General features: G+C 52.2%; 2 protein-coding genes across 6 annotated transcripts in view; one reads left to right on the top strand and one right to left on the bottom strand.

Annotated features, from left to right (window-relative positions):
• LOC132340164 (serine/Arginine-related protein 53-like) overlaps positions 1 to 2,745 on the bottom strand; it is a 54,551-nt gene extending 51,806 nt beyond the window's left edge. For 2 of the 3 annotated variants that reach the window (XM_059870997.1, XM_059871025.1), the window contains exon 1: positions 2,280 to 2,741. The gene's annotated coding sequence lies outside the window, so the exon portion shown is untranslated. Of the gene's footprint in view, positions 1 to 2,279 lie in introns of all 3 variants that reach the window. The other variant, XM_059871033.1, reaches the window with a different exon arrangement.
• A 1,243-nt stretch (positions 2,746 to 3,988) lies between these two features.
• Positions 3,989 to 26,183, top strand: part of GRIK1 (glutamate ionotropic receptor kainate type subunit 1) — a 104,957-nt gene continuing 82,762 nt past the window's right edge. For all 3 annotated transcript variants that reach the window (XR_009489814.1, XM_059870960.1, XM_059870970.1), the window contains exon 1: positions 3,989 to 4,132. Coding sequence is in view for 2 of the 3 variants with exons in the window: in XM_059870960.1 (XP_059726943.1) it covers positions 4,006 to 4,132 (127 nt within the window). In the remaining variant the exon portion in view is untranslated. The remainder of the gene's footprint in view (positions 4,133 to 26,183) is intronic.

The raw sequence follows: 26,183 nt of genomic DNA, 5'->3' as shown, positions 1-26,183 counted from the left end.
GACCCCCCCAAACATGCCATGAGAAATGCACAGTGGGCTCTGACCCCCCCAAACATTCCATGAGAAATGCACAGTGGGCTCTGACCCCCCAAACATGCAATGAGAAATGCACAGTGGGCTCTGACCCCCCAAACATGCCATGGGAAATGCACAGTGGGGCTCTGAGCCCCCAAACATGCCATGAGAAATGCACAGTGGGCTCTGACCCCCCCAAAGATGCAATGAGAAATGCACAGTGGGCTCTGACCCCCCCAAACATGCCATGAGAAATGCACAGTGGGCTCTGACCCCCCCAAACATGCCATGAGAAATGCACAGTGGGGCTCTGAGCCCCCCAAACATGCCATGGGAAATGCACAGTGGGCTCTGACCCCCCCAAACATGCCATGAGAAATGCACAGTGGGCTCTGACCCCCCAAACATGCCATGAGAAATGCACAGTGGGCTCTGACCCCCCAAACATGCAATGAGAAATGCACAGTGGGCTCTGACCCCCCAAACATGCAATGAGAAATGCACAGTGGGCTCTGACCCCCCCAAACATGCAATGAGAAATGCACAGTGGGCTCTGACCCCCCAAACATGCCTGGGAAATGCACAGTGGGGCTCTGACCCCCCAAACATGCCATGAGAAATGCACAGTGGGCTCTGACACCCCCCAAACATGCCATGAGAAATGCACAGTGGGCTCTGACCCCCCAAACATGCCTGGGAAATGCACAGTGGGGCTCTGACCCCCCAAACATGCAATGAGAAATGCACAGTGGGCTCTGACCCCCCAAACATGCCATGAGAAATGCACAGTGGGCTCTGAGCCCCCAAACATGCAATGAGAAATGCACAGTGGGCTCTGACCCCCCAAACATGCAATGAGAAATGCACAGTGGGCTCTGACCCCCCAAACATGCCTGAGAAATGCACAGTGGGCTCTGACCCCCCCAAACATGCCTGAGAAATGCACAGTGGGCCCTGAGCCCCCAAACATGCCATGAGAAATGCACAGTGGGCTCTGACCCCCCCAAACATGCCATGAGAAATGCACAGTGGGCTCTGACCCCCCCAAACATGCAATGAGAAATGCACAGTGGGCTCTGAGCCCCCAAACATGCCATGAGAAATGCACAGTGGGCTCTGACCCCCCAAACATGCCATGAGAAATGCACAGTGGGCTCTGACCCCCCAAACATGCCTGAGAAATGCACAGTGGGCTCTGACCCCCCAAACATGCAATGAGAAATGCACAGTGGGCTCTGACCCCCCAAACATGCCTGAGAAATGCACAGTGGGCTCTGACTCCCCCAAACATGCCATGAGAAATGCACAGTGGGCTCTGATCCCCCAAACATGCCATGAGAAATGCACAGTGGGCTCTGAGCCCCAAACATGCCATGAGAAATGCACAGTGGGCTCTGACCCCCCCCAAACATGCCATGAGAAATGCACAGTGGGCTCTGACCCCCCCCAAACATGCCTGAGAAATGCACAGTGGGCTCTGAGCCCCAAACATGCAATGAGAAATGCACAGTGGGCTCTGACCCCCCCAAACATGCCATGAGAAATGCACAGTGGGCTCTGACCCCCCAAACATGCCATGAGAAATGCACAGTGGGCTCTGAGCCCCCAAACATGCCATGAGAAATGCACAGAGGGCTCTGAGCCCCCAAACATGCAATGAGAAATGCACAGTGGGGCTCTGACCCCCCCAAACATGCAATGAGAAATGCACAGTGGGCTCTGAGCCCCCCAAACATGCCATGGGAAATGCAGAGTGGGCTCTGAGCCCCCAAACAAGTATGCTTGAGATCACTCAAAAAATCAGGGGTATGAGGAAAAGTCCGAATGAATATCAAACTACAAAGCTCAACAGGTTCTCTGGCAAGATTCACTCTACTCACAAAGGCCAGCTGAGGCACAACGAGGAAATCAGCAACAACAAAACCTAACAAAATCCAGGTACAGTCAAAGCAGAAATGGATTGGAACTACCCAGGTGTGTGTGTAGAGCACAAACAGGGATGGAAAGCTTAACAGCACTTAAAATTAGCAACACTTTAACTTCACCTATACCTTAATTTATAGCTGAACCACCACACTGTAACAGAGGAACAATATTTAACAGCATTTAGGCTAAATCAGAAGTAGGACTCTACTGCACTCCCAAATTTCTATGGCACAGGGCAAATGGTGGGCAGACACACGGACACAGCTAGTGCAAGATAAAACAGCTTGCCAAAAAAAGTGCAAGTGGAAAAACCCCCTCGGGGTGGGTGAAGTACTCACTCAGGATGCCTTGGCACCTCCCGAGGGGCGGGCGACTGCCGGTCACAGCCTGGTGGCCCGGGAGAGATCAAAGAGCGCCAAGGGCGGGGCCGCGGGCACACCGATGGCTCTTCCCAGCCACTTTTCGGGCGAGCACTTGTTTGGGAGTGCAGGACAGGAATGTGGCGCCGTGCAGGGCACAGGAGCGCTTTCCAACGTGAGAAAGGCAGGAGCCGCCGGGAGGGACAGCGCTTTATGCTCCGCTCAGAGCCGAGCCCAGGTGCTCCCGAGCAAGCCTAAGCTCCGGTTACAGCGCACCTGAGCGGAGTTAAAGGGCCCAAAACACACCTGGGAAAGGCCAAGTGCGGTCCTAGCGGGAATCCTGCCCGGGAATCCCAGCCCTGGGAACCCCTGCACAGCCTCCCCTGCTCTCTGAACAGGAGGCAGCTCTTTCCAGGGTCCCTTAGAGGCTGGCCGGGACACATCGTGCGGGTGCTTTTCCTTGCACGGCACTCCAGCGTGTGCTGCCGCTGCTCGGAGGAGTTAATTTCTGCAACAATAGTTAGGCAGGCTGGAGAGGAATACTAAGTAAACAAATCTACATGATGTCAGGTTTGGATCTCAGCTATGCAATTTTAGTTCTGTTGCTAGGTGGGAGTCATTCTCCTCTGGTGGTGTTTTCTTTTTTCAGAGCAGCTCAGGACCCATATGTTTGCTTTATGGTGGAGCACTCTGAGTCCCACGGAACCCGCAAAAACCAAATTTAAATGTTTACGTGACAACTCCTAGTCAGCAGGGGAAGCGATCTGGTGGCCCAGGCAAGGCCAGAGGATGTGATAATCCTTGTGAGGGAGAGTTCCAAATCGGCCTCGAGCATTCATCGCTCTGTGGACACCTGGCCCCAGCCCTGCTGTCCCCCTGGGATGCTCCTGCCACGTTTGGGACACGTCACCTGTCCCTCGCTCGGCACACAGCAGCACAGACACTGCTGGAAGTTCCTCCTTCCCTCCCGCTGTCCCCGGGCTGTCCCTCAGCCCGCACACCTGTGCGTGTCACCTGTCCCACGCCAGGCGCTGCGGGACGGAGCTGCCCCGCACGGGACATCCCTCCGAAGCCCCGGGAGGGCAAAAAACCAGGAGCTGCGGGGCTGGAGGGCACGGGGGTGGGGGGACGACACGGTTCTCCCGTGCCGAGGAGGGGCTGCGGGAGAGACCCGCGGGGGCTGGGGGACAGCTCTCCCTGTCCCGTGTCCCAGAACCGCGCAATCCCAGAATCCCAGCACGGCTGGGGATGGAGGGGACCTCTGGAGAGCCTCCAGACTGAAACCCTGTCGCCTCCTGGAGCGGGTGACACGGGCACGCGTCCGGGTGGCTCTGGGATGTCCCCGGAGCGGGGGACTCCTACGTGCCCTCCCTGGGCAGCGGTTCCGGGGCTTGTCCCTGTCCCTGTCCCTGTCCGTGTCCCTGCGCGCCCGGACTGCTCCGCGCGTGTGCGCGCGCGTGTCCCCGAGTGCGCGCGCGTGTCCCCGAGCGCGCGCGGAGCCCGGAGCCGCCTGGCCCCGCCCGGGGCCGCCCCGCGGGAGGATCCTCCCGCTCCATCCCTCCCTCCCTCCCTCCCTCCCTCCGTCCCTCGGGCGCGGGGGGCGCGGGCAGCGCGGCGGCGGCAGCGCGGAGCCCCCGCGCCATGGGCGGGCGGCGCGGAGCGGCGCGGAGCCGGCCCGCCCGGGGGTAGCCGGCATGAACTGAGCATGGCGAGCGGCCTCGGCCCGCGCTGGCCCCGCCGAGCGGCCCCGGGCGGCGGCGGGGGGCTCCTGCTGCTGCTGCTCTGCGCCGCGGCGGGGCTGCCCCGGAGCGCACAGCAGGTGCTGCGGATCGGTGAGTGCCGCCGGGGCGCAGCGGGGCCGGGCGGGGGCTCCGGGCACCTCCCGGGCCGCGGGGAGCTCGCCCGGGCGGCAGCGGGACCCGCGCGGCAGCCGCTCTGGAGCCGGGGATGCTCGGGATGCTCGGGGATGCTCTGGATGCTCAGGGATGCTCGGGGATGTTCGGAGATGCTCGGGGTGCTCAGGGATGCTCGGGGATGTTCGGAGATGCTCGGGGTGCTCGGGGATGCTCGGGGACGCTGCGCTACCGGTGCTCCGCTGCCCAAAGTTCGCCCCGGTGAGCGGTGCCGGGGAAGTTGGGAGCGGGGATCCCGGCGGAGCATCCCCGGAGCCCGCGGGCTGTCGGCTCCGGGCGCTCCGCGGGGCACGCTGCGAGGGGCTCCCAAAGGCGGGCGGGCACCTCTGTCCCCGCCGCAGGAAGGGTTCGGTGACGCTGAAATCTGTGCCGAGGGATGCGGAGTGTCCCGGCTCGGAGCGCAGGGCGGGCGGCTGCGGCTCCGGAGGGGGACCGGGGGGATGCGGGGCGCGTTTGCCGCTTTCCCCGGGCAGGGGCAGCTCCGCGGGGCTCCGCGGAAAACTCCGCGGAACGGGAATTTATTTTTGAGTAGAAAACTCCGCACCATGGAAACGGGGCTCGGCTCACAGGAAGCCTCTCTTCCTACAGTGGGTTTCTTGTGTCAGTCAAGTGAGACGGTGAATACAAAGTGTCGGAAGAGTTCGGGGTTAGGAGAGACTGTGGGAAAGATGTAGGCAGGATCTGGCACGCCGCTGTTTCTGTTTATCCCTCTTTCGCTTGGCAAACACTGAACATGAGGCGGGGGAAAAAGGAAATAAACAAGAGGAAAGAAAAATTTAAAAACAAAGAAAGGGAAAGAAGCTGTTAACGGCGCCGGGGAGAGCATCCCGCAATTCCCAAAGGAGCGCTGCCGTGCGGAGCTAAAGATCGGTGCCTTTTGCCCCGCAAGCCCTACCCCCGCTCAGCTCGCCCGCAGCCGCGCTCCTGAAGCCCAGGGGAAGGCTCCTTGTGTGCCCGGAGAGCAAAGGACGCGCGGCCGGAGCACTGAAATGAAGGAGGGCGCAGCCCTTCCCAGTGCTGGGCAGAGGCTTGAGCGGGGCAGAGCCGGGGCACTCGGCCCCCGCAGCCGAGGATGTCCCCCGGCTCCCGGCTGTCCCCGCTCGGGGGGCGCTCACCTTTCCCTGGGGGGTCGGGGGCAGCTCGCCGTCCCCCGCTTACCCCTGCCGGGAGCACGCACCACGCCAAGCTGGGCGATGCCACAGCCGCAGAGAGGATTCAGGGACATTTCCCCCAGTGAAACCTGGGGAGGAAAATCTCTTCGAATCCCTGAGCCGCAGGCACCAGCGGGATGCTCTGGCACCCCCCAAAACACTGCTTTGACTTGCTCTGGTTGAGTGGGAATAGCTCTGAAGGAAGGAGCAGCGTGCCGGCGTTTTAAGGGCTTGAGCTGAGCCTGAATGCCGGTGTGCAGGAGGGAAGCTCGGCTTCGCACTGCCCTCAGGCTCGCAGGGGCCGGGCAGGGCTCTGGGGTGCCCCTTTGCCGCCCTGTGCCCTGCAGAAGTTCTGCGCTGCTCGGGTGAGCCCATCGCCCTGCGAGGGGAGCGGGCTGTGCCGCGGGGCCGGTGGGTTTCTGGGTCCGATTTGCCCTCCCAGGGCACGCAGGGATGGGAACCCAGCGCTGACTGCCCCCCGCCACTGCCACCAGGACAGAGCGAGGCACAAAGCTGACCAAGTGCTCGGCTCTCGGTGTCACCCGTGCCGAGGGATGTGCAGCGCAGTCGATGTGTTAGGGGCTGGGAATGCATGAAATATTGAGTGTATCCTTCCTGCCGTGGTTCTGCTGCCTGTGGAGTAATGATGTTATAAAATATTAATCCTTCACATCCGTTAAGGGCTGCAAAGTTCCTCCGCGGAATCTGTCACTCTCGGAGGTGGCAGAGAGGAGTAATGGCAGTAACTCCTCCAAATCTCTTTGTGATAACATCAGAAAATCGTCCCCAAGCATTTCTGACAGCAAAGGAAATGCCATTAAGCCATCAGATTGTTTTCCCCGTGTTTTAGTTAATTAAGGGGAGAGAGTGCAGCAGTTTGTGCCCGGATTCATGCACTCAGAGTTTAATTGCATTTTCCACTGACAGGGAGCTTTCAGATTTGTTTTTTATTAATTTTTTTTTCTGGCTTGTAATAGGGATGAATGGATTGTCTTGGTGGTGTTTAATTAGTTGAGAAAGGACGTGTGAGTGATATGAATTCTAGTTATTCCTCAGCACTGACTAACGACTCCTTTTCCAGCTCTCCAAACAAAAGATGAGGGATGGCACTGTGACCATGTAAAACTGACTCATTAGGATAAAAGGAATGGATTTTGAGATAAGATGGAGCTTGAAGTTTCAGTAATAAAATAAAAGAGAATAAAATAAAATAAAATGCTGGTGTCTTACTGGGTATTTCTTCCCCACTCCTGCTCCAGAGCTTTTCCCTTGACACACGAGCTAATGGAGCTGTCCAGGGAAATACCATCTTTATCTGCACACTACCCACCAGACTGTATTACATAAAAGTGTATTTAAAGTTCATGACCCCAATATTTCTTACTGAATTCCGAGGAATTTTCAGTTTTTACACCAAGTCCTTCCTATCTGTGCTACTTGTACCACTTGTATGAAATAAATGATCTCCAAGGAAGAATGGTAATGAACTGGAGCAGATGCTCAGGTGCAGAAATAGCTTCCAGAGACATCTCAGCAACAACAGAATAATCCATTTGTTGGTGCTGGATGCAGAGCTCTCATTTCTGGACAGATTACAGATTCTGAACAGGTTGAAAGGGTAAAATCCAGTGATATTATGTGAAAATCTACAGATGGTCATCATCTGAGCTCCATTCTGGGTTAGAACTGACCAACAGCAAGTTCTTAGCAAAGCACTGGAGTTACTCAAAAAGTAATGGAGGCATCTTGGAATTATCTCTGAAATTACCAGCTCCTGGAAATGAACAAGTGGGCAGGTTTTCAGGAATTGCTGAGGGTGAGGAGACAGAAACCAGAAGGATTTTCAGGAATTTGTGTGTTTCTGTAAATGGAGTATTCTCATGAGGGTTTGTCCTTTGCACTGATTTACTCCTTACTCAAGCAAAATTCCCCAATTTAGTCAATTGTGTTTGCCACAATAGAGGACTAGCCCCATAACATTGACCTCCAGCTGAGAAATATCAGATTTAAACCAAACACATGCAGGTCAACCTAACCCACCAAATATCAATTTCTAATAAGTTGGAATTTCCAACATAGACTTCAAAATCTCTGTTGGATTTCCCCCAGCAGGGCTAAAGCTGTGAGTTCTGTGTGAAATTGCCATTTTGCCCTCACGAGAATGATAAAGACAGAAACCTCATTAATTTCTCTGCCAATCTGCTGCTTTTCACCAACTCTTTTTGAGATTTTGTTTGTGAAGGGAGTGGTACTAACACACATCTGAGCTTCATCAGTGGGAAATGGCAAAAGCCCTTCTTGGAAAATCTCTTATCATATTTGAACATCATGAAAAATGTTAGCCTACAGTATTTGTTACTAGGTATCTACAAGTTATTCCATTTTATGATATGACAGGAAATGCAGCTGCATTTTTCTTACCAGATGATGAGACATCAAATACATTTTGTTCACTAGACTCTGAGTGCTCAGTGGTTTATCAATTCTTTGTGATACACTTTACCTAAGTTTCCTTATTCTACACTTAGGGAAAACTATTTTGCTGCAAATATTTCTAAAGGATTGTCACCAAAGCATCCAAAATTTGATTTTCACACCTCTCCCTCCTCACTGGATTTGACAGCACTGTACAAGTGGGAGGCAGGGCAATGTTTGGCTGAGTTCAGGTGGGTAATTGAGTTAAAGATCCCTAAAAATGCTGGTGCAAAATGCTTTGCAACCCCTCAGCAAGGGAACTCCTGCCGCCTTGGTGGGTGGCTGTGCCAGGACACGGTGACTGCTGGGGACAGGGGAACTGTGAGGGGACCTGCACTCTCCAGAAAATCGCCAGCTTGGGCCTCCATGGCCAGAACCTCCTACACACCTCCTTGGGCAGGGAAGAGATGAGCTGGAGAGGTGCAGGGTGGTCCTCACATACTCCATCATGCAGGGGCGTGGTGGTTTGCAGCAGCCAGCCAGGGCTGTGTTAGCACAGCCTGGGGGTGTCAGTGGTGTCTGTCCTGCACTGCCTGTCCCCAAAGGCTGGGGGGAACAGCCAGGGAAAGGTCCCCAGGCCAGACAGTGCAAACTGAGGGAGGCAGGCTGCGTTTGGACCAGAGCTGGGGTGCTTTGGGCCCGGCTGAGGGACTGAGAACACGAAATGAAGCCAGATCTAGATGTGGCAGTGCTGCATTTCCCAGGAGCTCCGTGGGTGAGCCGAGCTCCCCTCGCTGTCTGGGTGAGCAGCCGTGGGCTGTGGGACAGCAGGGGTGCCTGTGCTGGGCAATTCATCATTGCCCCTCCCTGACACAGGGCTGGCAATGGGGCACCTGCAGCCTCCCTTCTGCAGCCCTGGGAGCAGCTCAAACACGGGACAGGTTCCTGGCAGTGATGGAATTGCCCACATTTCACCAGGGAGGAGAGTTTGCCATCAGGTGCTTGGGGCAGGAGGAGCCTTCCTTGCAAACAGAATAAAAAGCCATTTCCCAGAGTTCATCTCTTGCCCAGCAGGCCGTTTTCAGGAGTTCAGGTGTGCTAATTGCTGTTTTAAGTCCCCTGGCTTCTCCACAACACCCAATTTCCAGGACATTTCCCCTTGCTGGAGCTCTAAGCTCCTCCATATGGCCCTGTCCTCTCTCAACATTTTCCATTTGGGCTGGAAGGACAATCCCAAGAGTGTTTTTTCATTACAGTCTGGTTTGTATGTCCTGGTCAGTAATAAAGCTTAAATCCTGCTCCCCCCTCAATACTTTAAACAACTGCCTCTAATCTTCTTTTCTCAGAAAGGCTTGATTTGACCAACTAAACTATAGATTGTGCTGCAGCAAAGGAAACAAATCCCATCCCAGAACTGATTAGTTTTACTGCACAGCTTTGGGGCTGTGACCAGCAAGCCCAGCCTGTCCTAGTTTGGGTTGACTTTAGATTTTAGTTTGCAGTAATGTGTTTATGATCTTGGGCAAGCTTTGCAGTGGGAGGTTATTACCCTTCCCTCTCTCTCCCTGCTGAAGGTTAGAGGGTATTTTCCAGGAAATTGCGAGCTCTCAAATGATGAATTTGCTTTCTCAGGGCAAAATCAAAATTCCAAATCAAAACAGCTTCATTATTCCACACTGGCATTGTTTTCACTTCAGCTACAGGAGCCAGTATCTGACAGGGCTGTTAAAGTAACTTCTTCTTTTCTTTCTTTTTAAATTCTTCTGTCAGTGCAGAAAGTTCCTTAGATACTCTTAGAGCTTCACTAAATGAGGGTGGCACAAACAGTGGGAAATGGGAATGGCTTCTGTGGCCAGAGAGGCAGAACTGGTGTCAAAGGCTCAGTTTTGAGCTTCTTTTCTTGGTCCATCAGGCTTTCAGCAATCACACCTTCTAGTTGGGCTGCTGTTGGTTTTTGTTTTTCCTTTGAGCTTTCGGACTGTGCAAGTTTAAAAGAGGAGAGTTATAAATTCTTTTAGCACTGAGGTTGTTCCCACGTCCTGCCCCCAGCCCTGCACACCCAAACTTGGCCTGTTTGAAGGCAAATTCTGTTTGCAGCACACTGGTTCTGGCTGGGGCCCAGGAGCAGCCCCCTCCCAGCCTGCTGGGAGCCACCAGGGCCCTGGTGGGTGGAAGTGGCAGTCAGAGTGCAGAGGCACTCCTGGAAAGCAGAGTTTGGGTGAGCACTCCCCACGCAGGGCCAGGGGACATCCTCTGTGTCCCAGCTGGAGCCTCAGCACAGCTCTGGCTTGCTCTGGCTGGAGCAGCCCTGCTTCAGGCACAGCAGCACCCAGCCAGGCTGCTCAGAGCCCTGCAAAGAGCTCAGGCTGCTCAGTCCCACCTGTCTGGGGCAGAACGGGCAGGCAGAGACATCCCTGGGTGCTCTCCATCCCACAGTTTGAGGGGAAAATCTGTTTTACAGGCACAGCATCAGGCAGCTGTAAGAAAAGAAGGAGAACCATCTGAAGATAGCTGTCCTGCTCCCATGGGGAGGGGGAAAGAACAGAGTCCTGCCAGGCTGTTCTGGAGTAGAAAAGTCAGGTTCAGTGTGATTCAGCAGGCAAGTACTGAGAAGAAAAGCTTCTACACCTTAAACTCTTGGTATAATTAGAAGGCAAATCCATGGAAATTTCTGCTTTTGGGGTCTTACAATGCAATTTCCCCCCCCCCCCCATTTTGGCACTCCCACAGACCTCTCCACTGTGGCATGCAGGCCCTCTGTCATTACAGGTATTTTGGACACAGCAGCAGCATTTTGGGTTTTAAGCCCTTTCCAGAAGGGTATTGTGCACTTTGGGAAGGTAATGAAGGGTTTTCCTGGTCTGTTGCTCAGTGACAGCAGATCAGGGTGTAAGAGAACAAATCAGAATTGCCCTGACTTGTTCTCTTGCAGCACGGGGTTTGCCTCTCCTGCTCCCAGCCGAGGCTGCTGGAGCATCAGCAGGGATGTGGATGTGCCTCCAGATCCTGAGGTCTCCCCCAAAGCTGCACATGTCCCCATGCCATCCTCCAGCCAGGCTGGCTGGGCTGAGCCCTGCCTTTGGGAAAGGCTCAGCTCAGTGCTCACAGCCCTTGGCTTCACCGCCTCCCTCCCAGCCCCCATGGAGATCTGGAGAGCTGGAAACTGGATGCACGGGCATGCAAACACCCAGAGGGTAAAACAACTAAAACAACCCCAAAAATGCAGCTCCTGCTTGCCCCAAAATCCCCTTTTCTGTGCTCACTCTCAGGGAAGCCTAAGAACAAGCCAAATCCAGGTTAGAGCTCCTTGCTGGGGCACAAAGAGGTTTCCCCTGACTGTGCTGGGGCCTGTGCCTGCCCAGCCATTCCCACAAAGGCTCTGGATGAGGGAGGGCGAGCCGGAGGAATTTCAGGAGTAGTTTCCCTGGAACAGTCTCCTCCATCTCGAGGAGCTGCAAATGAATCCCGATTTCCCTGGCACAGTCCCAGGGGATCCATCTGAGCCCGGATCAGGCGGAGCTGTGCCTATCAGCAGTCAGAGCAGCCAGGTTGCTGCAGCAACAGGCTGACACATGTCAAACTCCCTTTGATAGTGCCACTGCCACACGGGAGCTGCTGAGAGTTAGGTCAGGCTTGGAGCTGTCCTACACTTTCCCAGGGACTCGGAATGCACCGTGAGTATTCAGCAGGCCCGTATGGATCACAGCTTAGCTGGCCACAGAAAACAAGGGAGCAGTAAACCACCAAGAACTGTTAAGCAGACCATGAGTAAGTCACCTCAGAATTCCTGCCTGCAGTTTGGAGACTAAATGACAATTTCTGACTGAAATATTCTTGTTTTGGTTTGCCTTTGCTTGTTTTTATTCATCTCAGAATTCAGAAAGCGCATAGGAAAAGACTAAAAAATCAAAGAGATGGACCTTGATAGCCTGTGGGAATGGGAGTGGAATGAGTAAATACCTGGTACAGGGCACAAGAAGGACGTGGAGTCACTGCTGGGCTGTTTTCACTCAGAATTGTTCAAACCCATTCTGTGATAAGCTGGGCTGGTGCCCACCAGCTCCAAGCCTGCCTGAGTGCAAGGAGGGCTTGGACAGGCAGGCACAGGCTGGGGTTCCTGGGCTGGACTGGGTGATCCCCAGGAGCCCTTCCCCATTAAAGCCCCAATTCCTTTGCCTGTACTTACCAGTGTGAAATGCAGAATGCCACAGGGAAAGGCTGCAGTAAAGGAGGCAGGAATCTCGTGTTGGTGTGCAGCTGGGTAACAAAAGTGGGGGTCTGGAGTTGCTCAGTCAGCTTTAGTGTGGTGTTTCCCATCCTCTGGGCTTTCACTCTTAAATCTCACATGTTTATAGGAAAGGCTGGAGTCCAGCTCCCTGTGCCTGTGTGAAACACAGCCAGAAACGTCCTCTGAGCTTCCCAGCCTGTCCCCTGTGTCCCCCTGTCCCCCATTCTCTGCCCATGTGACAAGCTCTGTGCCACCGAGGCCACTCTGAGAGCTCTCCTGTAAAAAGGATGTCTTTCTCCTCGCTATCTCTGATCCAACAACTCGTACACAAACCGCTTTTTGTTCTTCTGCGCCGCTTCCTTTCAGCTGTGCCAGCCACCCCAAAACCTTATCAGTGGGGCTCTGCAGCTGCAGCCCAGTGTCAGCTCCTGCTTCCCTGGCTGTGACTATCTCAGAAAGTCCCAAATTGTTTACTTATCTGCCAGAAACACATGCCGAGGGGAGTTCAGGCTCTGCTGCCCAAGGTGCATTTTAAATCAGGGGCAGAGCTGCTTCAGATATTTCACATTACATCTCCCAGCTTTATCTGCTGCTGTGAATTATGAGGCTGCTCCATTGAGCTGCATGAAGATTCAGTTTTTGAGCAGTGTTTTCTGAAGAATGGAGGTTTTTCTCTGTGCAAGGAAGAGCCTGTCGTGCCCCAGCGTGGCTGGCTCTGGCTCTGCTGCCCAAGCCTTTCCTCTCCATTGCTCCCCGGGGACACAGCCTGGGGCTGAGCCGTGTCCTGGCAGCAAAGGCATCTGCAGATGGGGTCAGGGTGGCTGTGCCCTGAACTGCAAGTGCTCTGGGGAGCTGCCATCCTGCTGCAGTCGTGCAGCCATGCCAGCTGCCGTGAGGAAGGGGAGCTGGGGAAATGCATGCTCTGCTGTCTGCAGCCCTTCCCCTTCAGCCAGCCCCTGTGCTGGGATGCAGGGGTTTAAATGACCCAGCCATGTGGAACACTCCCAGCCAGGCTGCATTCCTGCCTGCAGCCCTCTCCTCTGGCTCTGCATGCTGGGGAGATCCCAGCCTGCCTTTGCTTCCTCTGTGCCCCACCTGTACAGGCCCCTGGGAGAGAGCTGGGGGGCCTCCTTTAAAATGCACAGCACCCACGGGGTCCAGCGTGCAAAACAGCTTTGTTGCCTCGTTTGGAGCTGAATTTAGTGCAGTTTCCTCCTAGGAATGGTCTCCTGTGGGTGCACACAAAAGCCAGGGAGCACAGCACCCCGAAGGCTGCTGGCTGGAAGTGGCAGCACAGTTCCTGAGGTGGGCACCAGCTCCCAGGCTGGAGGACAGGATGGCAAGGGCTCCCCATGGCCACCCCCCTGCAGAGCTGCCCCAGCCCTGGCACAGCACAGGCAGGACCTGGAGCTGCTGGGTGAGCTCTGCTGGGAGGAAGGGCTGGAGAACTGGGATTGTTCACCTGGACACGGGGCTTTGGGATCAGCTCAGTGTGCCTGCTGTCCCATCTCCCTGTCTTAACCCTGAGCCAGCTTTTCCATCCAGTTTTGTCCTTGAGTCCTGGTGAGGAGAGGCAGTGGGAGCACTTGGGAGGCATCACCCCTCCCCAGTCAGGAAAAGTGAGAACTGGAATTTCCCTGGCGTGTTTATTGGAACTGATGACTTTTAGCAAGTCCTAATAAGAAGAGTTTAGCTGGGGCTGAGCTGCTCTGTGGTGCCAGAGCATCTGCACAGTGAGAACTGGGGGGTTTAAACAATTTAAATAAGGCAGTTAAGGAGATGCAGAGCAAACTTTGCTGGGGAGCTTTAATTAATGCTAAAAATCCAGGTTTTTATGTCTGCACTCATCTGTTTGCAGCACCAAGAGTGTATTTTATGGCAGTTCTTCGAATGAGGCTCCATTCCTGCTGAGGAAAGTGGTGCTGACAAGCTCATGCCTCACATTTAAAATCATTTGCTACTGTTGGCAGGGCTAAAGAAAGGGGACACAGGCTTTCAGAGAGTCAGACCTCGGTCCTTGTCCCATGGGAGTCACCTTGTTAGAAACCTCCTTGGCCACAGGTAGAGCCCAATGAATTCACATCCAGCTTCTCCAGGAAATTTCAGTGACAGGAGCTTTAAATTTTGTAAATTTAACTGCAAAACTTCTTTCAAATCCAAGCCCTTGCTCTTGTCTGTGAGCTCTTGCAGAAAATCGGTGAGAAAATTTGGTACAAAATCATCTCTTCTGGCTGCCTGCCCTTTGTTTTAAGTGGCAGAGCACTTTTTCTCAGGGAAAAAAAAAAAGAACAAATGACCCAAAGACTCCTTCAGCTCTGCCTGTGCCGGAGTCAATGGAGCTGCAGCAGTTGATAGTGATGAGGTTCTGGCAAGTGCATTATTCTGGCAGAAGAGAACAGTTGGGCAATTTACTGCAGCTCATCCAAACTGCAAATGAAGGTTCTGTGTTCCCTCAGTTTGAGGAAATCAGCAGGAAAAGGCCTCCTCCTCTTTCTTTTGTATCCCCAGCCGCTGATTGTGCCAAGGTTTCCCACTTCTGCACAGGTTTCCTTCTCTGCCCTGCCTTCCTCAGCCCAGCAGAGGCAGGGTGAGGAGGCCCACGTCCCCTGGCTGGTAGCAGGAAGCAGTGAGCAGTGAGTTGTTCCAGCTAGGGTGGAGTGAAGAGGCTGGAATTGAAGAGCTGGGGTGAATTTTAGCCACAGTCTCTAGAAATAACATTGTTATTTCCATGCAATCCCGTGGCTGGGGCAGCAGAAGCACCAAGCTGCCTTTAGATGGAAAAATGTGTTATTAGGAAAGAGCCTGGCCCTGCTCTGTGCAGCTCAGCACAGACTCTGTACACTGCTCTATCAAATAGGGTCAAGCATGACACAATTCTGGTGTCATGCTGAATTGGTGCTGGAGCTAATATTGTTACAGCCCTGTTGTGGCTGACATAAAGCTGTCACTTCTTCAGGAGGGTGATTCATGAGAGACACGGGAGAATCAATGGAGATAAAAATAGGGAATGCAGTACCATCCATCTCATCACCGTTTTGCCTGTGTTACACCGAGTAACCTGATTAAAAGGGTCATATTTAAACATCATCTGGCACAACTGCTCAGAGAAGTGAGAGTGGGAGAGGAGGAGCCCAGACTGGGGAGCCTTGGAGCTGGGGGATCCATCAGCCTGCACAGGGCAGCAGCAGGGGAGGAAAGGGGGCAGTGGGCAGCCCCCACCATTCCCAAAGCCTGGACTCAGCTGAAGAACTGCAGGCAGCTTGGCACATTCCTGCTTGGAGAGAGCCAAAGACAAATAAAAAAGGCCCAGAGTGGTGAGCTACACAAAGTAGAAAATCCCCTTTGTATTCATGCCTAGTGAATATTTTAAAAAAAAAAAGTAATTTCCCTCCTGAATCAATCTCTAAATGCACACAGATACTTTTCCCTAGAAAATCTGTCTGAAAAAGGGACTGAAAGTGTTTGGATTAACCTTGCCCATGAATTAACTTATACCTGGAACAGCCAAAATGCAGGTTTGCCCACACTGCAGTCTCTCAAGGTGTGCAGTCAGATCCACAGTTGCACAAAGTTTGTGCTTTGGCTGAAACTTGCTGACCTGGGGGATCCTCGTTCCTGCTGCTCCCATCGGAGCCACAGAAATACTCCAGCACCCCCTTCCTTCCCTGCAGCCTGGCTGTGGGCTCACAGCAAGGGGAAGGGGCCAGCAGGAGCTCGGCTCTCCGTTCAGCAGAGGCCAGCCTGTCCAGGAAATCCAGGAGCAGGGGAAGCTCAGCAGTGCACTGTGGTGTCATTCCAGAAGGGAGACCTGCACCTCCCCACAGCTCAGTCTGCATCTTCTCCTGGGGATGAGGAGCACAGAGTCAGAATTCCCCCGCCCTTCTGGAGGTGCTGTATTTTCTGGGATCCAGGATTGGAGCCCTGCAGTAGCTCTGAACTGCAGGCTCACAATCTCCTGTCATCATGGGCTCAAGCACCAGCTTGATGCACAGAGGGGATAAAGAGAAGGAAACAGAATGGAAAAGGTCTCAGATAAGAGGGAATTGGCAGGTTGATGATAATCTTAAGTGTGTGGGAGCTGTGTTCATGCCTGGTTTTTAGTGAAACTCCAGTGCTTTCCAGCAGGCCACATGCTTAAGGGATTACAGGGTGTGGGATTTAGTGCCAGAGCTGTCTGGAAATCCTCAAACACTCTTCTCTCATCCTGGCCCACTGTGCTGTGCCCCAAACCTGAGAGAACACTGCAGTGGGAACTCAGACATCCAGCAACTCAGGGGAAGTGCTCAGAAAACCTCCAAGGCAGTGCCAGGATGGATTTGCAGCTAACAGGGAGTAAAGGGTTCCTGATTTTCCTTTCGGGGATACCTCTGAATTAAGACTCAAAGACATTCAGTGTTTCTTGCCAGGGTGAGAAAAAGCTATGGCCAGACTGTGAGGAGGCCAGGGAGTTTGCTGTCTCTGCAAGTGCTAAACCTGAGGAGAGTGGCAGTGCCCAGGCAGCTCTGAGTGCTGCTGCCAGCCTGTCACTTGCAGTCACCTTGCAGGGCTTCACTGCTGTGCAGCAGCAGCCACAGCAGCTGGAACAGACAGGCTGCTGCAGATGACAGGATCTTTACAAGGGGCAATCATGATGGCATCAGTGTTTATCCTCTGCAGCAAGTGGATAAATCACAGTGAATGGGCTTCCCCTCCGAGCTGGAACCTGCTGGGTTATTTCTGCCCAGCCACAAATGTTTATCCAGCACATGGTGCAAGTGCCAGGCACAGCCCAGCCACAAACTCCTGCCCTCTGAACACAAAGCTGGGAGCAGGATGGCACTGCAGACACAGATGCTCAACCAGAGGCGGTCTGGGCAGTTGTTGAGAGGTGTCCCACCTTCCTGGGAGCCAGAGGGGGTTTGCAGTGTGGCAGGGTGAATGAACACGGGTTTAAGGGGGGCTCCTCCTCTTGGGAGGCCTTTGGGGGAGACTGAGGTCACCCACCCTGGCCAAGGGGCTGCAGGTGGGCCCCAGGGCACAGGTCAGATTCACTGTGGGCTCAGAAACAGAAGGTTAATTTTACCCAGGTAAATACTGAAATGCAGTTTTATCTGCACACTCAGGCAGTTTGTTTTCAGAGAATAGGCACTTCCCAGAAATGGTTACATAAATCAGAGGAATTACAATGTGAGCATCCTCTGGAGCTTTTTCATTTCAGTTTTCAATGTCAAACAGTGTTCAGTGGTAGAGGTTTGAAAGGATGAAATTAGAAACCCTGTAATGGAGTATTATGGAAGGATATCCCTCAAGAAAGCTCCTTCCCAGCTCCTCACCCTCTGCTGCTTCGCCCATTACCAGCGAGCATGAATTCTGCATTTCATCTTATCTGATGTAATCGAGCTGTTCTCACCCTCCCAGTCTCCTCTTCTGCTGAATCCCCCGGACCCTGAGCTCTCAGGATCACCTTGCAGCCACACACTCCCTGAGTTAATTATCCCTTGTATCAAAGTGCATTTCCTTTTATCCCTTTCAAATGCAGTGCGTTCCCATTTCTCCGAGCATCTGCCCGTATCCACACAAATGAAAAGGATCAGCTGGAGAGGATAATCTTCTGCCTCTATCCCTCTTGCTATTTCCTGTAGCTGCATCCCATTTTCTCTGCCCTGCTCCATCTGTTGGCTGCTCCATCCCCAAAGGCTGGGAGCCCCCATTCCCCTCAGTATTAAGTCGAACCCCAGTTTTAGTTCTGGTTGAACAAGATGCTGAGAGGGAAGGAAAGAACCAGCTAAGAGAACAGAGGGAGGTTGCTTTTTCTTCTGGAGTAGTCATCCTAATGGGAGTTTTTGGTCCTGAAGGAAGATTCCAAGGTTAAACAACAGCAGCAGGAAGTTCACAGCTTGGGGTGTGCATCTGTGCTGTTGGTTGTTTTCTCTCTCCTCCCTTTGCCAGAAAAGGATGCCCTGAGAGGAGCAGCATCTCCTGATCTCCCAAAAATCCCCTTTTCCTGAGAGCCCTGCTGAGGTGAAATCTCTCCTTAGCTTTGCAGATTTTTGGACACAGCACTTCAAGGTCACCCACCTGCTCATTTTCCATGTGTAAACCAGGATATCAGGGACAACACCAGGCTTTGCAACCCACTCAAAGTTCCCTCTTCTCCAGGTGGGCTGTCCCACCTGGCAGGCAAGGCTTCCCTTGAAAACAACCCCCTGCCTTTCATTCAGCACTCTGCTTTCTGGAGCTCTCTCCATTTTCCTGTTCTGAAGGGGTTTGGTCACTTTATGAGACAGAAAAGTTGGACTCTGGCTCTCTGTGCTTGTCCTCAGATAAAGCTGTGACAGGCATTTATGCACCTGGATGAAAAAGACACAGGGGCTTTGTGGTTGTCCAGTCCTACCCAGCTATATTAATATTTACCAGTAACATTGCTTTTCATTCCCATGCAGGAATTCTGGCAACTACAGAGCGTTTTTTTACATAGAAAGAAGAGTGGTTCTTTAGATCCTGAAAGCCACACCAGGAAGAGATTCTTGGATTTGTTGTCGTGGGATTTTATGGGGAAGAGGGATAACAGCAGGAGGAATTTACATGGAAGGATTATGTACCTATTCCCAAAGGATTAGGTATTTAAAACTGCATTTTGCAGCCCCACTGAGGGCAGAGTGCTCCTTTCTTTCCTGACAAGGGAACTGGAATGGTGAATCAGGGTTCCTTCTTCCCCAGGGTGGGGGGATGGCACAGAAAGGAGCAAATTCCCTGAGGAACACACAAGTATGGGGGCACTCCCTGCTGTGTGCCAAGGAACCACAGAATTACTCAGTTTGGAAAAGGCCCTGAGAGAGTCAGTTCAACCCCCAACACAGCACTGCCCAGCCCTCCACTAACCACTTGTGCTAAAATCACCTTTACTTCCCTTGCCTTCCACTTCCCTGAGAAATCTGGCTTCTCTCCCCCCAAGAAGTAGGAAAGATTGCAGCTTTCCCTGTGCCAGTCCCCAGAGGGCTGTAAGGATGCACTTGCCTGGATGAGCACACGGAGCTGAGCCCAGAGGAGGTGTCAGTAAATCACTGCAGAGCAGCCCAGGCTGCTGGGCTGTGCAAAGGGAGCTCTTGCCTGGCTCCTCTCCAGCCCTGCCTTCATTCCCCCTCCTGGGGGGCTGATAAAGATGCCTAATATCTGTGTAGACAAGCCCTAACAGGATGTCTGCTGAGCAAGGTGCTGGCCAGGCACACACTCCTCAAGGAGCAAATGGGAAATGCAATTCAGAACTGCAGGGAAATCCAGCAGCTTCCAGTTTCTGCCTCCTAATGGTGTAAAGATTGCAAATCCACACAAATGGAGATGCTTGTGCCACTGGGTGGCCTGGACCCCTGCCAGCACAGCGTGGGGGCAGAGGAAACATGGGGAGCTGCTTCATTTCTACCCACTGGAAACAGAAATTACCCTGTACTGGGCACAGAAATTACCCTGTACTGGGCACAGAAATTACCCTTTACTGGGCACAGAAATTACCCTTTACTGAGCACAGAAATTACCCTTTACTGGGCACAGAAATTACCCTGTACTGGATACAGAAATGACCCTGTACTGGGCACAGAAATTGCACTGTACTGGGAACAGAAATAACCCTTTACTGGGCACAGAAATTACCCTTTACTGGGCACAGAAATTACCCTGTACTGGGCACAGAAATGACCCTGTACTGGGCACAGAAATACCCCTTTACTGGGCACAGAAATTACCCTGGACTGGGCACAGAAATTACCCTGTACTGGGCACAGAAATTACCCTGTACTGGATACAGAAATGACCCTGTACTGGGCACAGAAATTACCCTGTACTGGGCACAGAAATTGCACTGTACTGGACACAGAAATTACCCTGTACTGGGCACAGAAATTGCACTGTACTGGGAACAGAAATAAGCCTTTACTGGGCACAGAAATTACCCTGGACTGGGCACATAAATTACCCTGTACTGGGCACAGAAATTACCCTTTACTGAGCACAGAAATAACCCTTTTCTGGGCACAGAAATTACCCTGTACTGGGCACAGAAATAACCCTTTTCTGGGCACAGAAATAACCCTTTTCTGGGCACAGAAATTACCCTGTACTGGGCACAGAAATTGCCCTTTACTGGGTACAGAAATTGCCCTTCACTGCCCAGGCCCAGCAGTTCACCTGTCCAATAGCTGGTTCTGATTTTGGAGACTTTTCTGTCCCTCTCAGGAGGCACAGGAGGGCTCAAAGAGACAGGAGACAGGCTGTGTATTTTCATTTCCCACTCCCTGCCTCAGCTGAAAGGCCCAGTGAGCCAGGGAGCAGTTCCACACCCAGTCCACTGTCCTGTTTTAGGGTGAGTGTAGGAGTTGTCTCGTGCCCTGTTTGGGGTTAGCCCCAGGTCAGGGCAGCTGCAGCAGGGTGGATTTCTGAGCTTCCCAACAATTTCTCCTGCAGGCTGTTGCTGCAGGGAGCACTTGGAGAAAGGGGAGCACAGAGCAGGCTGTTTGCCTTCCTTCGTGCCCCTGGCCCATGGGGCTTTCCAGAGCTCTCCAGGTTCAGGCCATCCTAAAAAAATCCTCCTTTGCCCTTTTATTTTTGCCCTGGTCAGTGTAAGATGCTGGCTTGGACACTTTGTTCTCCTTTGCTTGATGGATTTCCTAAAATAGGTTCAGAAAGGAGCTGGGAACCTTCTCCTGTGGAAAATCCAGTGCAGAGTGAATGCTGGGTGGTTTTTCCCTGGGAAGCTGTCCTGGGAAGCCGTTTGCTGCTCCCTGGGCTTCAGCCACACAGAAGCTGGAGAAATGGCAGTTTTACTCATGCCTAGAAGATTAAACCCCTATTTATATATCTCAATCCTATCAGTTATAAAGCACTTTTTGGCTTCTGTATTAATTTTTTTTTTCCCCCTAGGCTTTGTTTTTACTCTGTTTTGTGGGTTCTTTTGAGGTGTCAGTCACTCAGGTTTGGGAAATGTGCTGGAGCTGTTTGTTGTACAAAGGAGAGCATCGTGGGGAAACTCTGAGATGAGAAGCTTCAGACAGAAGCTCACCACGAGTGCTTTTGCAATGTGCAAACACATTATCTTATCCCCCCTACAAGCCTGTCTACATAGAGAGGAAAAAATAAAGGCTAAATAAACTAATAAAACCCCAAACAGGCAAATAAAATACTTAGTGAGCCTCTAGGGAATATCCATCCTTCTCCTGAACCCTGCACTAGGTGGCTCAGCACTGCCTGGCCTGATGATGTTTTCAGCACTGAAATGTCACTTTTTAAATTTAAACTTTAATAGTTTTTCAAAAATAAATGGCTGTGGGGCAGAGAGCAGAGTGTGGCAGGTCACTTGGGGACAGTCCCTGCCCGTGGGACTGGAGTGAGGAGGGGACTCCCACCCCAAAACCTGCCCATGTCCCACTTGCAGCTCTCTGCTTTTGAGAAGTCCCTTCAGGAGCCACAAATTTGTGCCAGGATTATGAGAACAGTGGGACACAGTGCTTTTGCTGGAAAATGGCACCTCTCAATATCCATCAATAACCTGGGACTCTCCCAGCTGCCTCCAGCCTGAATGTGGTTACAATTCTCCCTCCTGGGTTATTCCTTCTTGTGTGTGTGCTCAGAGATGAACATAAGCCTGCTGTCCTCACATTGAAACATTTCCTTTTTTTATAAACAAGTGTACTCTGCTGTGGGGGTGTTCATCTGCTAAAAGCAGAGTTTGTTGTGTTTGATCCATGCGTGAAGAAATCATGAACTTGATGGTTTGCTTTCCATTTAACTCAATGCCTCCTCCTATTTTCTGATTCCTTGGTCAAAGAGAATGGAAGGATGAATTGCAGTTTGATCTGATGGGGATAACTTTGATCCGATGAGGCATTTCCTAGGGGCTGGATCAGCCTCAGGAGACAAACTGACCACAGAGGAAGCTTGTAGGGGAACAAAGGAGCCACTTTGACAGGACTCATTTGTCAAGATCAATGGTGTGCAGCCCAGGTGGAAAACTGGTAACTGCAGGCTGTCCGTGTGGAATTGTAGTGATTTTTTCTGCTGCTCTCCAAAGAAGTGTGAGCAGTGCCAGCAGGACCTGTCCAGGCTGAGAGTTACTTAACGTGGCAAATAAAACCTAATTCTCTGAAGAGGTTCCTGTTGTAAGTATGGATTTCACTTAATTGCTTGAACACTGAAAAATGCCTTCCAATTGCATTTTGTGTGTTGGTTCTGCTCCAGATATTTCTATTTAACCAGATGTAGTGCTCAAGCAAAAATTTTGTCTGCTCCTTCCTGTGTTTATTTAGCTTTCCTTGTTGCCTTGTGGATGCACACAGTGGCTCTTTCTGAAGGGATGCAGCTTCTCTTCAGACATGCAGCAAACTGGGCACTGCTCCCCAAGCAAGCCCCAGGGGGGCTCAGCAGGGGGAAGAAAAGTCAGCCTCTGGCACAAGAATGACTTTGCTTCCCTTTTGGGTGTGCTGAATGCCAGAGGAGAGGGAGCCTGCTCACATGGTGGGTTTGCAGAGCTGTTCACATTTGGAAGAGATAAAGTGTGTGCCCTCAGATATCCTGGATCCTGCAGGGATGCTGGCTGCTCCTGGGGTTCCTCTGCAGCTCCTTGGAGAGGTGGGAAGAGAGAGGGTCCCTTGGAAGTGCTGTCTAAGCAAAGCAATGGAGTCATCTGGTGGAATCACTTCAGTTTTAATAATTTTGAGGAAGGATTTTTTCATGGAAAAATTGTACAGAATTGCCTGGGGAGGTTTGGAGTGCCCATCCCTGGAGATGTCCAAGGAATTCCTGGATGTGGCACTCAGTGCTCTGGGCTGGGGACAAGGTAGGGATGGGGCACAGCTTGGACTTTTTTCTTGGAGAAGCACAGAATAACTCTGGCCACATCTTCCTGGTGTTTCCCTTTCCTCAGGCACAAATTCTTGTAAAGCTGGCAGCTCTCTTAACCAGGCACGGGGTAATGGCATCGTTGACATATCCTGTGATGTGTGTCCAGCTCTGTCCAAAGGGGCCATCTATTTCAAGGAATTAATTTCCATTTGGGATAGTCAGAACCCTTTTAGTGTTATTTCATTGCACCCACTTGCCTTTCAGACAGTGCTCCCTGACCTCTGTAGCACTGTCCTTTGTGCAAGAACTAGATGATGTGCTGCTTGGAGCAAGAATTAATATCCTCTTCCCAAACTCCCCTCTGTGTTTTCCCCTTCCAGGCTCTTGTTCCCCCCCCTTGCCCATCATGGCACTGGCACTACATTCTTTGCTGTTGGATGCAAGGGATTGTTTCCTGGTTTTGGTGGATTTCACCTCCTCCTGTGTAGCCCTGGCACACACCCACTCCTCCCTGCCCAGCTCTGAACAAAGTCCTGGGCACTGCACTGAGGGCTGGAGGTGATGAATGTCCCTTCCCTGCCAGAGAGCCTCCTGCTTGCCCTGCCCTGCCTGGCCACCCAGCTGCCCTGTGTCCCAGGGCCCCACAGAGAGGAGCAGAGCTATCCACAGGAGGGCACTTGGGCCCAGCTCTGGTGCCAGTTTAGGAAGCTGAGGAGCACTGGAGATAATTCTGCCTAAGGCAGTGCCCCGTGTGCCCCGTGCCTGTATCAGACTGAGGGGTTAAACACCTGAACTGCGTGTCCCACCTGCAGGCTGTGAGTTCTGCTCTCCTTCCAGGTGATCCTATTTCTGCCTCTCCCAGTCCTGCTGCCACTTGGCCATTCTGACCTGGTTTAGTGGAGTCTACAGCAGAAAAATAAAGTCCCAGGGAACCCCTCCCTAAATCTTTGGAGGAAAATGAGAACAGCAATCCAAAGGTTATATTTCTCCCATGTTCTTCTGAGCTGATTTTATTTCTCTTTCTGAGGAACATGAAAGAAATGGATGAGCCACAAATTCAATTTCTTCCTGATGTTCTTATCAGAGACATCTCAATGTGGTGTATTTTTTCTCATCTCGTGTTTACTGTAAAACTGGGAAGTTGAAAAGTACAAGTATGAGATCTGTCCCTACCCAAAATCTCTTATGACCCCCAAAAATAACACTTGAATCCAAAAAAATGGATTATTTGCTCTTGTGGCAAGATAAGGAGTTTCTTTGTGCTGATAAAGCCATAAATTTGCATCCTACTTAATAAAAGGACAAAATAAAAATCAGTTTGCAAATGACTAGAATTCATTAAAACGTAATTATTTGTGAACTTCCCTGAATTGATGTTCCTGATGAGATGAGCTAATCCTGTGCCACTTCCAACCTGAATGGAATTGAAATGTAAAAATCAGAACTCAGGGAATGCTTGGGGAGTTTTGGGCAGATGCAAACCATCAAATGATGAAACATTTCCTGGGAGTTACAGGCTGAGCCAAAAAAGCCACAAACATCTTTAGGGCCTCATAACTCCACTATGGTTTTTGAACATTTAAAACTGAATGTGATTTTTGTTCTGAGGCTAAGTGTCACTTGGTTAGGTGGCACATTTTAGGGGGATTGGGATTTGGATCCAAACTCTTGCTGTGGGATCAGCACTGTGCTTCCATGGATGGTTCTCTGAGGGACAGACACTGATAATCCCTCTTTGCATCCTTCCTGCTGCCCATCAAAGTCCCTGCAGACAGAACAGACACAGAATAGAAACCCTGTGTCCAGAATCAGATGTTTTCTCCTCACAATCTTGGAATAAATAGGAGAGGAAAAGGCAAGAGTCCAGGCTGAGCCAATTAATGATATCCTTAAATAATGATGGCTTGATATCCTAATGCAGAGGCTGCTTTTTTCCTCTGGTGCAGGAAGTTCCTCTTAAACCTTTGTTTCTCTGTCCAGCTTGTCCACTTTTGTGTGTATTGATAGAAGAAAACAGATTGTTAATCCTGCCTTGACACCTCATCCAGGTGCCTGTGCCAGTGCCTGGTACGTGTTTGGATCCTCTCTGGAGCGTGAAGGTGGGCTGGGAGGTGGAGCACCCCGAGGCAGAGGAAATGGGCAGATTCTTTTCCCGAGGCTGTTCTCTGGTGAAGAGCAATGCCCTGTGCTGGAGGCACGTAAGGGCACTGCTGGCACTCAGCATTTCTGTGCTGGTTTGTTTCCTGCACGGATGAGATGGCTCCCTGTGGCGAGATGGCCTCAGCGTGCTGGTCCTGGGTGTGTGGCAGGGCTGTCAGAGAACAGTGCCCTGGAAGGCAGTGTGTTCAGAAACAGTGCCCTGGAAGGCAGTGTGCTCAGAAACAGTGCCCTGGAAGGCAGTGTGTTCAGAATTCCCCACGTTTCCCCACTCCTGCCAGACCATATGCACACAGACAGTTTGCGTCAGGCGCCGGTGCCAATGTCTGAATTGCTGCTGAAACAGGCAATATTTGATAAAAGCAGGAAGCTTTCCGATGGCATTTCACGCCCCATTAGGAGCTCGAGGGGCAGTCACTGATGAGGTTATCCCAGATGTGCACTGGTTCACCTTCTGTCCCTCCCTGTGCCGAGGTCCCTGGCGTGCCCAGCCTGGCCGTGAGCGTGAGGCGAATCCGTCCTGAGCGTGCAGGGAGAGCTCTGAGGGTGTGGGAGGGAAGTGTCACTGCTAACTCAACCTGGCAGCTCTCAGCACAGCTCCTGACAGCTTCCCGTGCTGGAGAGGCCCTGGTGATCCAGAAATTCCTCTGCATCAGCTCCTTGTGGCTCTGCCTGGGTGGCAGGCTCAGCACTCGGGAGGGAAGTGCCACCCACGGGCACTGCTGGAGTGCAGAGGAAGGACAGCAGAGTTCTGGGCTCCTTCTGGGAACTTTGAGCCTCAAAAGCTGCTCTGGTGGAGAGTTTCTGCTCCAGCTCAAAACCCTGGAGAGTTTCTGCTCCAGCTCCACCTCCAGCCGAGATCCCAGTGCCTTTGGCACAGTAGCCCCAGGCTTGGATATTGACCACCTCTCCAGGAAACCTGTGCCAGTGTTTAAGCACCTTCTCGGTGGAAAAATGCTTGCTAAGGTCAAGTCCAAAAGCTTCCCCATAACTCCTGCCTGCCCTTTCAGCCCCCAGCTGCCAGTGCTGGCTCCCCAGTCTCCTGGAACCCCGGGGGTGGCACAGCAGGGACGTGCAGTGGCTGTGACCTGCAGCAAAGCAGAGACCCAGGGGCTGGAGTTCTGTCACCTGAGGGTGTTTATGGTACAAAATTATGGCCCAGAGGGTGTCAGCACAGTTAAATCAACCCTGCACTGACAGCTCGTGGGGC

The sequence above is a fragment of the Haemorhous mexicanus genome, chromosome 2 (genome assembly GCF_027477595.1).
Source record: "Haemorhous mexicanus isolate bHaeMex1 chromosome 2, bHaeMex1.pri, whole genome shotgun sequence".
Lineage (NCBI taxonomy): Eukaryota > Metazoa > Chordata > Aves > Passeriformes > Fringillidae > Haemorhous > Haemorhous mexicanus.
Note: the sequence above shows the minus strand (reverse complement) of the source record. Positions and strands in the feature narration are given on the sequence as shown.